This window comes from Salminus brasiliensis, chromosome 6 (assembly GCF_030463535.1).
Source record: "Salminus brasiliensis chromosome 6, fSalBra1.hap2, whole genome shotgun sequence".
Taxonomy (NCBI): domain Eukaryota; kingdom Metazoa; phylum Chordata; class Actinopteri; order Characiformes; family Bryconidae; genus Salminus; species Salminus brasiliensis.
Window position 1 is genome coordinate 39,517,232 of NC_132883.1, and position 16,436 is coordinate 39,533,667.

Sequence of the window (16,436 nt, forward strand, 5' to 3'; positions counted from 1 at the left end):
CATGAAGGTTATGTGAGATATACAGTTACAATTGGGCGGTTCAATGACGACTGGACGTCTTGAGAGCTCTCAGCAGGGGCTTTGACCAGAGAAGCAGGTCAGCAGCACCTTCAGTAGGACTTTCTGACCAGCTACAGCTACTTTCCTAAGAGTCCAAAGACTGAATTATACAGTGGTTGAGCCATCAGACAGTGAACACACTCAATTATTCTCACAGCAGCGTGTTTAAAGGTTACTATATGTCCAACATTTTTTTTTTTTGTGGACATCCCTTCTAATGAATGCATTCAGCCACTTACATGCAATTGCACCCATTACAAGTATTGCCAATAAAATTGGATTCTCTGGAGCTTGAAAAAAATAGCCTGTGATTGGCTGCCTTCTACCCAACCCCATAACCTGCATTTTTCAAATGTGCAGAAATTGCTGGAGCTTTGGTGATGTTGAAGGTTAAGGTATTGGCACGCAGACTTGCTCAGGTGGTTTCTGACACTGTGTAACATACTGTTGTCTCAGACAATGGACAAAGATACATTGCTTCAGAGTGGCTTGCTATTTATATTGCTCTGATCTCCATAAAGTAGGCCGGTGTTTGAGTCCATCATTAACAGCACGTCACCCAGTGTTTCAGTTTGTTTGTGCTATTCTAAGACTTCACACACTTGAGGGACAAAGTACCAAACACAGCTTTTCTTCTCATTCTTGCTATTTTTCAAGTGCGCTTTATTACTGTTCATTGCTCACAACAAAGGAAAGAAGCTAAAATCCTTGTATAGGAGCAGCAGTATACAGAGATGCAATATTTTTATGTATAGTCATGTGACAAAAATCAGGACATCCCTTCACAAGACACACTTGAACAAATGTAACTAATATAACATGGTTTGGAGAAGGCTGTCTTATTTAAACCTCAGTCCTTTAGTTTAGTCCTTTAGTCTAAAGAGCTCTTTGAGACCTTGTAGATGCAGATGGGTCTGGAAAGGGACTGTCAACAAAATCTTATAAATACAAAAGCACAAGAGCAGACATCCTACAATGTCATCATGGCACCAACAGGTAGCTCTTGCCATGGCTAACGTCAAAGTGCAGCATCTACTATAATTTTCCTGGGATGTGTGCAAAGGAAAACCCACTTACTGTCTCAAATAAAAAACAACATCCGGGCAAGACCAAAGTTTGCCAAAGAACAACTAGACAAAGACCAGGACCTCTGGAGCAATGACAGACAACCCAAAACTAAATTATTTGGCCACTGTAACAGAAGATATGTTTGTCATTAACCTAGCACAGAATTGGAGCACAAGAACCTCATACCAACTGTGAAACATGGAGGTGAAATTGTCATGGTTTGAGGCTGCTATGCTGCTGGTGAGCTCTCCATCATAGACTCTTTTTTGAATTCTTTATTGTATCAGAGGATGTGCTGGGCAAATGTGAGATCATCAGTCTAAAAACTGAAGCTGAAGCAGAGGTGGACCATGCAACATGACAATGACCCCACACATTCTAGTAAATCCACCTAGGTTCCACGCCTGGATCTTTATCTTACGGAGATGCTGTGGGGTGATTTAAAATGGGCTGTGCATTTAAGAAACCCCTCAAACATCACACAGCTGAAAGGATTCTGCATGAATGAGTTGGAAAAAAATGATATTAGTGCCTGGGGTGTCCTACCTTTTCCTCACAAGAACATAATTAGCCTTTACTTCTTTTTAAAGACCAGATATCCATATGTTTAAGTACATTTGCATTCATATTTGTGTGATGGCAGCATACGTGTCCCTTTATATCTCACCTTGAGTCTGGATGAGGTGCAGGATTTTGCTCGTGACCTGCCTGACTGCCTCAGTGTCCGTGACCACAGCCTCTCCGTTCAGGCGCTCCAGCTGCCCCAGCAGCATCAGCACCCGAGAACTACTGGGAATACTGCACAGATACACAACAAATCAAAAGTAAAAGTTGCTTATAGCCATAAACCCTTAGAGACATGCTTTTATGTGCTTCATTTGTGTCTAATCAGTGGTGCAGGTTTACAGCTTGATTATGAACATTTATTAAAAGGTCCATATCATGGAAAACCATATCTTTTGCAGTGTTTTTATTGAAGGGTTTGCTGTAATATTCGAACACAGCCTTATTCGCCCCCAGGTCCATATATGGAAATTTGGTGTATTTGTGATGTCACCAAACACTTTTACAGATCTCAACCTCATCATGTTAAAGGTAAGGAGGAGTGCTTCAGAATGGACGGTTCTTTGAACGAAGCACTGTATAGGGCACCCAATTAGAGCAGACGTCATTGACACTATATGGACAAAAGTATTGGGACACCTTCCAATATGTTTATTGTTTCTTCTGAAATGAAGGGGATTAAAAAAAAGAGTTTATCCGGTGTTTGAGTAACTGTCTCTCCTGTCCAGGGAAGAAAGCTTTCTACTAGATTTCTGAAGCATTTCTGTGAGGATTTGCTTGCATTCAGCAACAAGAGGTCAAGATGTTGGATGATCACCATCCCACTTTATCCCCATCTCATCCCTCTAGCCCACGCCTGGCATTAAGCACGGCGGCGTCAGGTTCATGTTGCTCTGCTCCATAGAGTCCTTGTCTACTGGTAGTACCTCTCAACAGGGACTAGACAACCTGTGTGCGTACTTTGCACATCTGTGTCAACAATGGGTGCAACTTAAAGCAGCTGAATGCATTTATTAGACGGGGTGTCCACAAATATTTAGACATAAAGTGTATGTCAGTCTTAAAAGGACACTTCTGCCGGACAACCTAAAGCCGGACAAAGTTTAAAATATGTTTTCCAGCTTTATCAATAATAACCAGCGAGAAACATAAACAACAAATAAAAAATAAAAGAAAAACATCAAAGAATCCACCTTAAGCACTTCCTCCCACCTTTAGGATAAGCTACATAGGCTGTGTCCCAATTGCATACTACACACTATATCCTAATCCTAATAGTGTGAGTTTGGCAGGTTAGTACACTAAATATTACCATAGTAACCCACTAACAGGAGTGTGTGAGGAAGCGTTGCTATGCCAACATACATCACTTGCTGCACAGATTTTTCTAATAACTCAAAAACTGACCGGTTTTGAGTGGATATTTGCGTTTACTCAACTTTGCCACGTTTATATCTATATTTACTTAAAAACTAGTTAGTGTTAGTCATTAATATGCGATTGGGACGCATAACAAATTTGACTGTGTGGTAGCTATAGCTATAAACCACACAAACCTTAGAAGTGAATAAGCTCAGGGAAAATAAATCTTAAATAAATATTAAAAAGAATGTGTGATATGGACCCTTTAAGGGAATAAATGCTTGTAGCTAGTGATCTTTGGACGTGTTTGTGTGGTCACCCTTTCTCTGTAGCCATTTTGGGTTTATCCATGTCTTGCCACCCACATAGAGATCAGGCACACTGCAACAGAAAGGCAAAGCCATGAACGTTACACTTGATCCTAACTAATATATCTAGCTGTCTATCTATCTAGCTACCCTCTATAGCTACAATATCTATTATTACTGTTATTATTATTATTACCATTAGCTTCATTAGCTACAGTCAGCGCTGAAGTTACAGACAGCGCTCCTTCCCCCCCTAGTGCTAGCTAGCTATCTCAGTACTTTACTTGGCCCTAATTAATATAGCTAGCGCTGCCATATTCAGCTATAATATCTAGAGTTATGATTATCACCCTTTCATTGATCTTAATAACCACTAAAGCCAGTTCGTGTCCATTTGAACAGAGTACGACACATGACGAAATGCCCTGTCGAAAGAAAACACGTTAACGTCAATTCCTACACATTTAGCTACTGTAAACATCTACCTGCATATTAATCTAGCTTAATATCTACATAAACCGCTGTACATTTCACACAGTCGTGCTGAATGGCCAACAGAAATGCTAGCTACATATCTAGATAGCTAGCGCTAAACATCCCCTAGCTGTGCCGATCTGCAGACAGTTAGTTAGATAGATAGCTATTTAGCTAGCTGGCTAAATTAGGTTAGCTATAGCTAGCTATGTCAGGAGGGGCTGCGGTGCCTCGAAAATCGCAACTGCCACGCAATGACGAGTGCTAAAGAAAACACTGCAGTGAAGGATTCGCCCACACTAGTGTTTTTTAATTGAACCTGACAGCTGTCATAACGATCCCGGCTGGCTTCAACGCTACGAGCGAGCCCAATTCAACAACATGTCAGTTGCACCTGCCCTAGCGAGTGGCTAACGAACGAGCTAGCGAGCGAATATAACCATGTCAAAGCTCCGTGCCCTAGAAAACCGTTGAGGTGGGCGATAAGAAATGTGGTGTTACCCACCTTTAAGGCATTGAATTGCTGCTCCATCTGAGCACAGCGGCCCCTGCTCTTTGTCTGTTATCTTAAGCAGCTGCTCGCAACGCCCTGGTGTTATTATTTACTAGCTATCCATCTGGCTGGCCTGCCAGCTTACGCTGGGACAGTTCTCGCTGACTTTGCGCAGAACCCGCGATCTACAAGTCATACACGCGCAGGGCAGTGTGGGAGCAATGGTGTGAAAATCAGCGAGAACAAGTCGAATGAAACGTCGCCTGGGAAGCGTAGGACTTTGAGGAGATTCGCGTGAGATTAGAAAGCAAAGATCAGGGAAACCTTCTCACGAGTCATCCCAAACTGCAAATAAAATCGTATGATGTGATACATTTTCTGGCTTGAAATAATTGGTGTGCGGATCTAAAGGCGTTAATGGTTTTCGACTGCGTGGAACTACAAGTCCCATAATGCAATTCGCGCGTGACGGCTTTCGCCAGTGACCGGTGGAAGCGGTGATGAGTGGTTGCAACGGAGTACGCCAGTGAATTATAAGGTATTTAATGTATTTATTTTTTTAATTGCGGTGATGTTAGCTGATATATAAACGCGTAGTTGATATGCCGCAGTCCTGAATGGAAAAAAACGTGACGGTAATCCGGGTCTTTAGTTGTTAGTCGTTATGGGGTGGTAGGCTGCTTGCTAGCTAGCTAGGTTAACGAGCTAGCCACTGAATGTCAGGCACACTGTACACACACACACACACACACACACACACACAGCCATTTCATTTAGCCACACACTTACCGCAGTCGACGGGTTTCTTTCGTTTAAACGAGCTCTGGTGTCGTAGTTTGTATTAGCCTACAGTTAACAGTCAGCGTTGATTTCTCTTCATCCCCAAAACAGTCATTGTATGGCCCCCTATCGCAGTACGTCTACAACAGGGTCTCCATCAACACTGGCTTGGCTGCTCACCTTCAGTGCTGGACTGGAGATGTGACCCTCGTTTCCCTCCCCCCTCCTAGGTCCTATCAAGTAAAGCTCGCAGAGCAAGTTCGCTAACAGCCAGGGCAGAGATCCATGGCCAGCTCACTGTGTGGTGTTGTCTGTTACAGAGGTTTGCTTTAGTTCAAATTGGGGCACTTGCCAAGGTTTCCTTTCTGGGACCCCTTGACCACACACACTGTGCTTTCCCACCGTACAGTCCAAATTTGGCTACTTTCAGCTGAAACCCAACTATATAAAGACGCTTCGGCTTTATGCCCTTGCCTTTTTAAATGACAGCCCACTAAATCAAGAACACTAGAGCCTTTCATCTGTGTTTTTACTGTAGTTTTTTCCCCCCTATATAATAATTTGGTGTATAATTAATTAATTAATTCTGAAGGATGTAATATCTGGCAATGCTTGTCTGTCCGTGAAGAAAATATATATTAAAAACACTTACATACACATAATGACTTCATGATCAGTTGAACTAGTACTTATTTATAGGGATATAACTTTTTACTTTTTAGACGGATCCTAATGTCCACTTGATACAAATGCCATCAAATAGTAGTTAAATGTACTAATCCGACCAATATTGGTAGTATCGGCATACATGACAGGAAAAGGTCGTTGTTCAGGCCAGAGAATCACTCCACAGCAGCAGCAGCACCAGCAGCCTGTGCCGTAGGCTTCATCTCTCGCAGTACCTCTCCACCTAACCTGAAGCTCTGCCGGTTTGTCGTGTTTGCAGCCGTCTCCATGGTGATGAAATCGTCAGTCGAGGAGGACGAAGGCGGATGGGGTCTCGGCATCCCGGAGAAGATGAGGAACAACGCCAACTGGGTGGACATCACCCAAGACTTCAAAGGGGCTTGCAAAGGTGTGTTTGACAGGGCGCTCAGTACTACTGACACGTGAACGTCAACATAGCAACATGGACGTTTTGCCTTCCCTTTGTCCCGGGAGCAACGTGAAGCCGCGCTAGAGTGAGAGCGATCGTTTTCACTAAACAGACCCAGAACCTGCGTTTTGTTGTTATTGGAACCAACAGAGGCAGCTGGGATATCGCAGACTGTCTCTCCCAGGACACGAGATCTCTCCCAGAATAGCCCTTTTTCCACTAGGCTCTGAGAAACATTCTGAGGACCTTTCTTTAGGCTTATGTTTGGCACAATCATAACAATGATCAGATTTTGGTTGATTTTGATCAGACATGGTCCAGGACTTTGTGGGAGATATGACTTAAAATGGATGTGGCCAACATCTCCTAATCTCCATCTGCTGGATCTGTAGCATATGGATAAGTATCACAAACGATAAAGTTGACACTTTTGCCTCTACTCAGTGAAAGAACCCGTTGACTCCACCCATACTGTATTAGGATCCAGTGATCCAGTTGATTTAACAGGTTGGAATCGTGTAAACCGAAGCCTTCTTATTGGTAATACACACTGGTGGAGGGATAAAGATCAAGCTTGAGTTCATTTTGCCCTCCTGTATAATATACTTGTATGAATTTAATAGAATAAATCTTTTAACATCTGCGCCCCCTAGTGGCACAACATTATAGGCGTATGCCTTGTTTTCAGGAGGTTGTGAGTTCAATCCCTGTGGCCGTACCTGGGTGTCTCTCTGGGTGAGCTACCCAGCTAGTGTGTCGTTGGCACTTTGGGGACTTGCCTACACATGCTTGCCTATGTTTGCCTTCACCCTCCTAGCACCGGTAGCATCATGTGTGATGGGTGAAGACCTAGCTAGCGGGTGGGAATTTACTATGTACTACTAAATTGGAAGGAAGTTGGGCGAAGAAAAAAGGCGTCCAACGTCATAGTTTTAAGTTCTCTGTAGTTACAAAAATATTTCTTTCTTTCTTTACTTCTGCAGAACTTAAACTCGGGGAGCTGCTCCATGACAAACTGTGAGTATCCACAGTCCTTCTCTTTACCAACTGAACTATCGACCCGCTAGCAGGGATGACCTACGTTCCCTCATGGAGGTGCAGTTTTGCAGAGGCTTTGAATACTCGATGTGTTTACAGGTTTGGTCTGTTTGAGGCGATGTCTGCCATCGAGATGATGGACCCAAAAATGGATGCTGGGATGATTGGGAATCAAGTGAACCGAAAAGTTCTCAACTTTGAACAGGCTGTAAAGGTCCGACTTCAGACTTTCTGTCATAACCGGACACCTGGAATTTCTCTCATGATGTTGTGTTGATTCCTTATTCATATGACTGTCTCTCTCTAGGATGAGGCGATACGAGTGAAGGACCTGTCTTTACCTGAGCTCATTGGAATTGTGGACACTTGTTTCTGCTGCTTGGTGTGTATCACTTTATAGTACTCTGTTAAATGGTGGATTCATGGAATTTGAACCCATCTGGTTGGGAATTAGTGTTTACATTTATATGTAAAAAATATGAAGAAAAAAAATTGTGATTTGAACAGTGTGGACTCCTTATAACAAAATGGCAGTTCAGGAGAACTGTGGAGGTCAGGGTGAGATCTGCAAGACCATGTAAATTGCCACCATATGACTGTCAACAACCTACAGGAAGGTGTTGCTGAGTCAAGACTAGTGGAGCACTGTTCCACTGTGGAAAAATGTAGGAAAATGAAAAAAGAAATAAGAAAAACTGACACATTTTATAGTTTAAAGTTATCTACTCCTGAGTAATTGTTCTGTAGATCACCTGGTAGTAGATTAAAACTCATGTTCGTAATGGCTTAGTTAAATTCAAATTAGGGATGGTACAAATTGCCTCTCGATATCTGTGGTAAAAAAATATATTATTCATAGCAATGTAAAATGTCTTCTCATATATGTGAGGATTTATTTGTGTAAATTAAGTAAAAAGTAAAAATAATTTCAATTAAAGTAAAATATTTCAATTAAATAGCAGATTGCAGTTAGTATCCAATACTGTGTACCCTAACTGGGCAACTCAACCGAGCAGTCACACACAATTTTAATGGTAACACTGATACATTGTATTTTCATGTTTCTGCTATTGAACAAAAATATAATTATTAGGGGGTGTAGAACATCAATTGCAATGTTTTTTTTTTTTTTCTCAGCTTTTGGCATTATACATTCTATTCAGTGAGACGAATACATTCAAACTTCCAATCCTTGTTTAAAGGGCTAAATTAAATTCTCTCTTCTGCAGATAACATGGCTGGAGGGGCATTCCCTGGCTCAGACGGTTTTTACATGTCTGTATGTTCATAACCCCGAGCTGATCCAGGACCCTGCCCTCAAAGCCTTCGCCCTCGGGATCCTAAAAGTGTGCGATATCGCCCGCGAGAAAGTCAACAAGGCCGCCGTCTTTGAGGAGGTAACATTAATTTAGTGTTTTTTTATTTTCTGTAGAGTTATATTTGAATTTATTGTTTGATTTGCAATGTCTACATTCCTCAACAACAGGAGGATTTCCAGGCCATGACCTACGGCTTCAAAATGGCAAACAATGTGACGGACCTGAGAGTGACAGGTAGTGCACATCATCTGAGTGCAGGACTATTCATTATGTTCATGTGATGCAGGATTTCATTATTCCTTTTATCTGTCAATTACAGGAATGCTGAAGGATGTTGAAGATGAGCTACAGAGGAAAGTGAAGGTATGGCATGAAGATCAAATAGCACAGGCTGAATAGAGACAAAAGAACTCCTCTTGCATTAATGATGATGAACTGACATGATTCTCATATTTCCTATGCCTGTTTCCCAGAGCACGCGTAGTCGACAGGGCGAGCAGCGCGACCCCGAAGTGGAGCTGGATGTAAGACTGCCAATGTGATACTCCTTTTTACGTGCTATGCTGTGCCATGTGTATATATAACATGCTCTCTTTCCCCTGTGTCTTCTTTTAGCATCAGCAGTGTCTGGCTTTGTTTAGCAGAATTAAATTCACCCGCCTCTTACTGACCGCTCTCATCTCCTTCACCAAGAAAGAGGTAGGAAATGTGCTTGTAAAGTCAAGTGCAGATTAAGTCAATGGAAATATATATGGAATTGTGTTCATATGGTCAGATGAGACAGAAATTGAACAGCTTTTCACTGAACAGTATTCAATGAAAAGCAACCGATACCAACTGTGAAACATGGTGGTGGATGCATTAGGGCTGTATTACTGCTAGTGGTCCAGGGGCTCTTGTGAAACTCTGTGTATTGTTTTCTTAGCTGAAGGTGACCCTTTGAGTCTTCTTCCAGACCTTGACAAAGTGACCACACCTCCCAGTCGCTCATAATTATGTAAAGGTGTTTGAAGTGTTGATCTTGGAGTCTGCTGTTGGATGGTTCCACATTCCTGACTTGTGTAAATCTGGCATCATCCTTCTCAGATCTACCCTGAGCTCCTTAGATTTCCCCATTGGGTGCTGGCAATCAACCCCCCTTTTTATGCGGGAACAGAGAAGCCACCACCTGTAGTCAATTATGATCACCAACAGGAAGTTAAGAGGCTTTGGTCTTGACCTGTTAAAATGCGTTTTAGAAGTTTTGACCACAACCGTTAGATGTTCGTGTTCATAAGTACTCATGGCTGTGAGGCGATTGATTGACTAATGTCTCGCTTGCCTTTTCAGACGAGTGCAGTGAGTGAAGCACAGAAGCTGATGAGCCAAGCAGCTGACCTCCTGCCTGCCATACACTCTACCATTCAATACGGCATTCAGTCGCAGAATGACACCACTAAAGGAGGTATGTGGATGCACATGGATACACACACTTAACCAACATTACATCGCTGAAGGTGATATTTCATAGACACACACACACACACACACACACACACACACACACACACTGGTTCTATCCCATTCACACCACTGAAGGCAGTTTTGGACACAGACACAGTAAATGAAGCAGGGTGGTGATCACCCTTGTGCCTCCAGTTTTACTGTTATTCTGCATCCAGATTTTGTTGCCATTTTGGACAAACCTTGACGATATTTCTAGTTATAGTTGCACACGTTTCCTTTCTAGATCACCCAATCATGATGGGGTTTGAGCCACTGGTAAATCAACGCCTTCTCCCACCCACCTTCCCCCGCTACGCCAAGATAATCAAGCGTGAGGAGATGGTCAACTACTTCAGCAAACTCATTGATCGGATAAAGACTGTGTGTGAGGTTATCAACACCACCAACCTGCACAGCATCCTGGTAATGGAGGAGTGAAACTCAGATCAAGAAGCCCAGAGTACTTCTGAGAAATGCACCCCACCTTATTTATTTGCGTGTATGTGTGTGTTTGTTTCCCAGGACTTCTTTTGTGAGTTCAGTGAGCAGTCACCTTGTGTACTGTCCAGATCGTTATTGCAGGTATGTAATACCAAACCATGCTGAGTTATCCAGCATACATATTATCCAGCTAGCCTGCTGTGCTGTTGTTGCCCCAGATGTTCTGGCATACTCTAATAAAGGTGTCCTGCAAAGCATTTATTCAGTACTAAAGGTTGTTTAGATTATGAATGTGTAGATGTAATGTATAGACTATTTACCACCTAGAATGAAATGCGCTGATATTCTTTTTACAGAGGGCTTTGCTCTGCTTTTACTGTTTACAGAAACCCAGTGGCCCACAGGAACCAGATGGCATAGCCTAGCCTAGCATACATAGTCTAGCACAGTTTTGTCGCTGTCCTCTGTGTTTCCCGGTGCAGTGCAGAATTTAGTGGAAATTGCAGCTATTGAAATTGGCTAATTAGTCTGTCACCAGATCAATGTCCCCGCGAGCATTAGCTTTTAGCCTTTCTTGCCTCGCCCCTAGTTTTCCCGTGACACAATCCCTGCAGCACTCGATATTCTGTTCCTCAAGCTTCCTGTAGCTGCAGTTCCTCTTGCCAGCCTTGCATTAGCTTTCAGGGGGTAGGTAGAGTCGTATTTCATGTCATATTCATAGTTGTAATGTTTTGTTTTCGTTTATTTTTATCAGACCACATTTCTGATCGACAACAAAAAAGTGTTTGGGACTCACCTGATGCAGGACATGATCAAAGATGCTCTCCGCTATTTCGTCAGCCCCCCAGTTCTGTCCCCAAAGTGAGTCAGAGTGCATGTGGTGGGGGGTTGAGCTTACTGAATGGCTGTATTGCGAATACTCCACAGCTTGTTGTTGTTGTCTGGTGTTAACGGGTGCTGTGTTGACAGGTGCAGTCTGTATAATAACCACCAGGCCAAGGACTACATCGACTCCTTCGTAACACACTGCTCTCGGGTATGCAGCACACATAATACACACTTTATTACTCCCTGATCCTTCAACTATCTGTAGTGATGGGAAGTCATTAAAAATCAAACAGCTAATGGAGTAAATTGCTCCACAGCCGTTCTGCAGTCTGATCCAGATCCACGGCCATAACAGAGCCCGACAGAGAGACAAACTGGGACACATACTGGAAGAGTTTGCCACGCTACAGGATGAGGTGTGTGTGCGTGTGAGTGTAATGTAATGACATACGTTATAAGCGTAACAATGAAGGTTATGTGACTTATTTTATATTTTATTTAAAGGCGGAGAAGGTTGATGCTGCTCTTCACGGTCTGCTGCTGAAGCTGGAACCTCAGAGGCAGCACCTGGCCTGTCTGGGAACCTGGGTGCTCTACCACAACCTGCGGATCATGATCCAGTACCTGCTCAGCGGTTTTGAGCTGGAGCTCTATAGCATGCATGAGTACTACTACATTTACTGGTCAGTCCCAAATATGACCATTACAATAGTCACGGTCACTTCACTTGTCATATTCACAGTCACATGTTCTTTATATATATATATTTCTTTTTTTTTTTTTTTTTCTTTTTTTTTTTATACTTTTAAATAATTAAACTGAAAATGAAATCTTTTAAAGTTATTTTTGTAAAAATAAGGCTGGAATAGGTGATATTTTATTATTTATTTATTTATTTATTGGACACCCCTTAAATGAATGCATTCAGCCATGTTAAGTTGCACCCATTGCTGACACAGGTGAGCACAGCTCGTCTAGTCGCTATGGAGATAGATAGCCAAAAGAAGAGAAGAGATAAACATGAACCTAATGGCACCATGCTGCCTAATGCCAGGCTTGGGCTAGAGGGGTATAAGCTGTGAAGCAGTGGAAGAACTGTGTTCTCTGGAATAATTGGGCTCCATCCAAAACTTCAGGGATGAGTAAGGGAGTTGGGGATGAGGTGGGATGGTGATCTTCCAACATCTTAACCTCACTAATGCTCTTGTTGACGCTGAATGCAATCAAATCCTCACAGCAATGCTCTGAAATCTACTATTATATATATATATATATATATATATATATATATATATATATATATATATATATATATCTGCTGGTCAATGATGTACTGGACTTTGATTGATTTGATTAAATGATGATGATTATTATTATAATTTGAACATTGCAATACTGTATTGCAGCATCAGCATTAACTCCTATTAGCCTATTTTTAAACTATTCTTCAGAGTGAATGGATGGAGATGTCAGCCTGTGTATGTATATCCTTTACATGCAGGTACCTGTCAGAGTTCCTCTACGCATGGCTGATGTCCACCCTGAGCAGAGCGGACAGCTCTCAGATGGCTGAGGAGCGCATTCTGGAGGAGCAGCAGCAGAAAGGACGCAGCAGCAAGAAGAGCAAGAAGAAGAAGAAAGGTGAAGCTCCCCTGGCCTGTATGACTTCACATCTTCACCACTCCCCACATTCCTCCTCCTATTTCTTCTCCACACGGTTTCACTAGTTTTCAATAATGTTCAAACCATCACCCCAACTCTTTCACACTCCTCATTTATTGAGGGGTGTTAGCCGTTGGTGTATGTTGTACATTTTAAGCATCTCCACTGACTGTGAATGTGCTGGTTCTCTTTCTTTAGCTCGTCCTCTAGGGAAAGAGATCACCATGAGCCAAGCCTACCAGAACATGTGTGCTGGAATGTATAAGGTAAACGCTTTTTCAGTTTACTTGCGTGTCCTTTTCCTGTCTTGAAAATTTGTGTTTTTAAGAGACTTCCATCTGTCCGCAATGCCATACTTCATCTCGCAGCTGTCATGAATGGAGATCGTTTTCACTGGGGTAGCATGTAGGACCACAATGTGGGGTTAATATTCAGTCTAGTAGCAAGATCCAGTTTTGTGTTTTGACAAACATCTGGTTTAGTGCTTCTTCACTCTAGTAACATGACCTTGGGGAACCGCTAAAGATCTTTCCTCCTCTGTCTCCATATAGACAATGATCGCATTGGACATGGATGGAAAAGTGCGGAAGCCTCAGTTTGAGCTGGACAGTGAGCAGGTTCGCTACGAGCATCGCTTCGCCCCCTTCAACAGTGTGGTCACGCCTCCCCCGGTGCACTACATCCAGTTCAAGGTACCAGATCCCAGCCTGCCTCTGCGGAAAACCCCTCACACCTGATGGTTGTACTGCAGCTTGTACATGTTGCTCGATGGTTGTTTGATGCTGTGTGTGTTTGTGCAGGAAATGTCAGATCTGAAGAAGTACAGTCCTCCTCCCCGCTCAGCTGACCTGTACATGGCAGCCAGCAAGCACTTCCAGCAGGCCAAACTCATACTGGAAAACGTCGCCAGCCCCGATGCCGAGGCAAGATAAACACATGCTTTACATCAGGATCATTAGTCAGTTAGGGTTGTGCATTGCATTCCCATAGAAATGAATGGGGTGCAAAAGTTTGTGCACACTTCTAAAACCACAATGATGCAAATCCACTAGTCACACCAAACTGGGAACATGCTAGTAGCCACCTGGGATAGCATTGCAACTGCCAAGCAATCACTTGGCAATCTCTTTGCAACCACCTGGAATGCCAAAGCAACAACAAATGAACCATCTAGCAGCTACTTAGTAGCAGCAAAGCAACCACCTGGGTTACCATAGCAACTTCCATGATAGGATTCCATGGGATTCATGAACCAAACTGGGTCTAGGTCTGGACTCTTAACGATACAATTCTGCCCAAGTTCTTGAGGCTGGGGAGATACTTAATGTTAAATGGAAGTCAATGTAAAAGTCATTTTGGAGCATTTCTATTGGTCCACAAAGGCATTTGTTGCACTTCACCAGCTAAAAAACAATGAAGAATTATTGAACTGTTTTAAACCATGATTAAGGCGTTGATTGACCACCTTTCTCACAAATACAAAAATGCATTTAGTCAGTATTTGTAGTAATTATCTGATTTATAAATAGTAACTATGTGACTTTGGTTGGTGTGAAAAATGCTTACATAGCATTTAACAAGCCTATTTACCACCCTGTTATTTAGCATCAAAATGAAACCTTTTATGGTGGGTTCATAAAAGGTTTTCTCGCTCGCTCGCTTCCCTCGATTTAGCTTTCTTGCTTGCAGGGTGTGAGTTACCCTTCCACCCTAGGGCATCTTTCACACCACTCAGGAACCCCTTGTGTGTTAGCTTCATACGATAATGCTTTACATGATAATTTATGTGATAAATATCATGCTTTTGTTTCTTGATGTAGGTGAATCGTATCCTCAAAGTGGCCAAACCAAACATTGTTGTGATGAAGCTGCTAGCAGGAGGACACAAGAAGGAGACCAAGGTAGAGCAGAAACCTCCCATCTAAGTATTAAAATCTGTGTTCATTAATGCAGATGATCAGTAGATTCAGGCAGATCTCACTCTCTCTTTTCCTTCCTCCTTTTTGCTTTTCAGGCCCTTCCCGAGTTTGACTTCTCTGCACACAAGTATTTCCCTATAGTCAAAATTATTTGACTCCTTCAAGAACTCCCCTGATCCTGACAGCCAGTAAAATCTCCATGTTCTCAAAAGCCCCCCCCAGCCCCCCTCCCCATCCTGAGCGCTCCTCTTGAGGTCTGAGCAGCATGTGTTTCAGCGGGATACACGTCCTACCTACTGCAATAATGTTGCATGAGTCCACTGGGCCTTTTGCATTACAGTTCCACTTCAGAAATGACTTGATGAAGACAGTTCTACAACTGCTTGGTCCAACAGTTGGTTTTCTGGCCACAAGAACATGACTGTCTTTAGGTAAAAGAATCTGGCGGTGGTTCCAGATCAAGGCCTATGCTCTTCAACAGTGTTCATGTTGAAATACCAGTTTTATATGCAGATGCACGTTGCAGTTCGTTCAACCTGAAAGACATCCATGGTTTGCAGGTGTATAATTGTGTCTCGGTTTGTTACTTTTCAATTAAAGTCTCATTTCAGAAAACACACCTTTTTTATTATTTATTTTTTTGGATAATACAGATTGTAAAACTGTCAGATGTCAGATTTCACTTTTGGAAACCTAGTCCAATTTTGTTACCGTGATTAGATGATGAACTGATCTTCAAAAGCCATAAAATTAAAGAATTTAACAAGATTAGTGGATTTTTGTTTACTACAATTTTGAGTTTGCAGATCACTTTTACCAGGTTCATAAACCTTAATTAGCTCGTAAGGGCTATGGCTTATTTCCGGTCATTGTTAGGAAATGCTTGAGGATGCAAAGTTCAAAGCTTACTAAGTACTCTGACCATGGGCTCTAAGAATCTCTCTCTAGTACTCAGGAGAAGGCTACAAGCAGACAGCAGCCTACGTTTCCTCAGTTCACAATGTGATAGATTAAGAAATGGCAGCTAACAGGAATAGTGGAGGTGGAAGTTAAGAACTGAAAGAGCAAGAAAACGTCTCACCTACAGCATCTAACAGGACTGCTAAGACTGCTAAATCATAAACCAAAAAGACCTTCGGGGGGATTTCTGCAGACTCTGGAGTGGTGGCACACTTTTCTGCTGTTTTGCGACACCCTTAATAGAAGAGTCATTAGAGGACACCCTTTCTTGCGTCCTCACCACAGCAGTTTAAAAAAATTAAATAAATAAATATAACCAAGCTTGATCAAATTTTGGAAACTAGTCCTAGTAACACTAAACATGAACTGACAGCGTTAGTGCTTTGTAATCTGGGTGTATGAGAAAATTTACTGTAGCCTTTGTTAAAGTGCAAAGAGATAACCCTACAACTGTGATTGGCCGAGTGACTGACTCAAGCAAAGCTCTGCATGTCTCTAAATGTGTGTGGTTTCAATCACAGTCAATTTCCTCTAAAATAAATAGAAAAAATAGATATTGTTTACCCCATCAATCTGCAC

At 42.3% G+C, this 16,436-nt stretch overlaps 2 protein-coding genes across 3 annotated transcripts in view; one reads left to right on the top strand and one right to left on the bottom strand.

Moving 5' to 3' along the window:
- The window catches only part of agtpbp1 (ATP/GTP binding carboxypeptidase 1), a 33,211-nt gene extending 27,806 nt beyond the window's left edge, over window positions 1-5,405 (bottom strand). Inside the window, exons 1-3 of one of the 2 annotated variants that reach the window (XM_072682362.1) lie at window positions 5,119-5,405; window positions 3,374-3,435; window positions 1,796-1,926 (exon numbers count right to left, since the gene is read on the bottom strand). In XM_072682362.1, coding sequence (XP_072538463.1) covers window positions 1,796-1,926; window positions 3,374-3,405 — 163 coding nt within the window. In that variant the 5' untranslated portion in view covers window positions 3,406-3,435; window positions 5,119-5,405. Of the gene's footprint in view, window positions 1-1,795; window positions 1,927-3,373; window positions 3,436-4,341; window positions 4,509-5,118 lie in introns of those variants that run through there. The other variant, XM_072682361.1, reaches the window with a different exon arrangement.
- Window positions 4,799-15,512, top strand: naa35 (N-alpha-acetyltransferase 35, NatC auxiliary subunit). The gene is made up of 23 exons (XM_072682363.1): window positions 4,799-4,867; window positions 6,056-6,184; window positions 7,189-7,222; window positions 7,343-7,457; window positions 7,551-7,625; window positions 8,473-8,640; window positions 8,730-8,796; window positions 8,882-8,925; window positions 9,036-9,086; window positions 9,178-9,261; window positions 9,892-10,006; window positions 10,292-10,470; window positions 10,570-10,629; window positions 11,243-11,349; window positions 11,458-11,524; window positions 11,634-11,732; window positions 11,821-11,999; window positions 12,818-12,957; window positions 13,177-13,244; window positions 13,530-13,670; window positions 13,779-13,901; window positions 14,799-14,879; window positions 14,993-15,512. Exons 2-23 carry the CDS (start codon window positions 6,064-6,066, stop codon window positions 15,050-15,052), a joined length of 2,178 nt encoding a protein of 725 aa, XP_072538464.1. The 5' UTR covers window positions 4,799-4,867; window positions 6,056-6,063; the 3' UTR covers window positions 15,053-15,512.
- The last annotated feature ends 924 nt before the right edge of the window (window positions 15,513-16,436 follow it).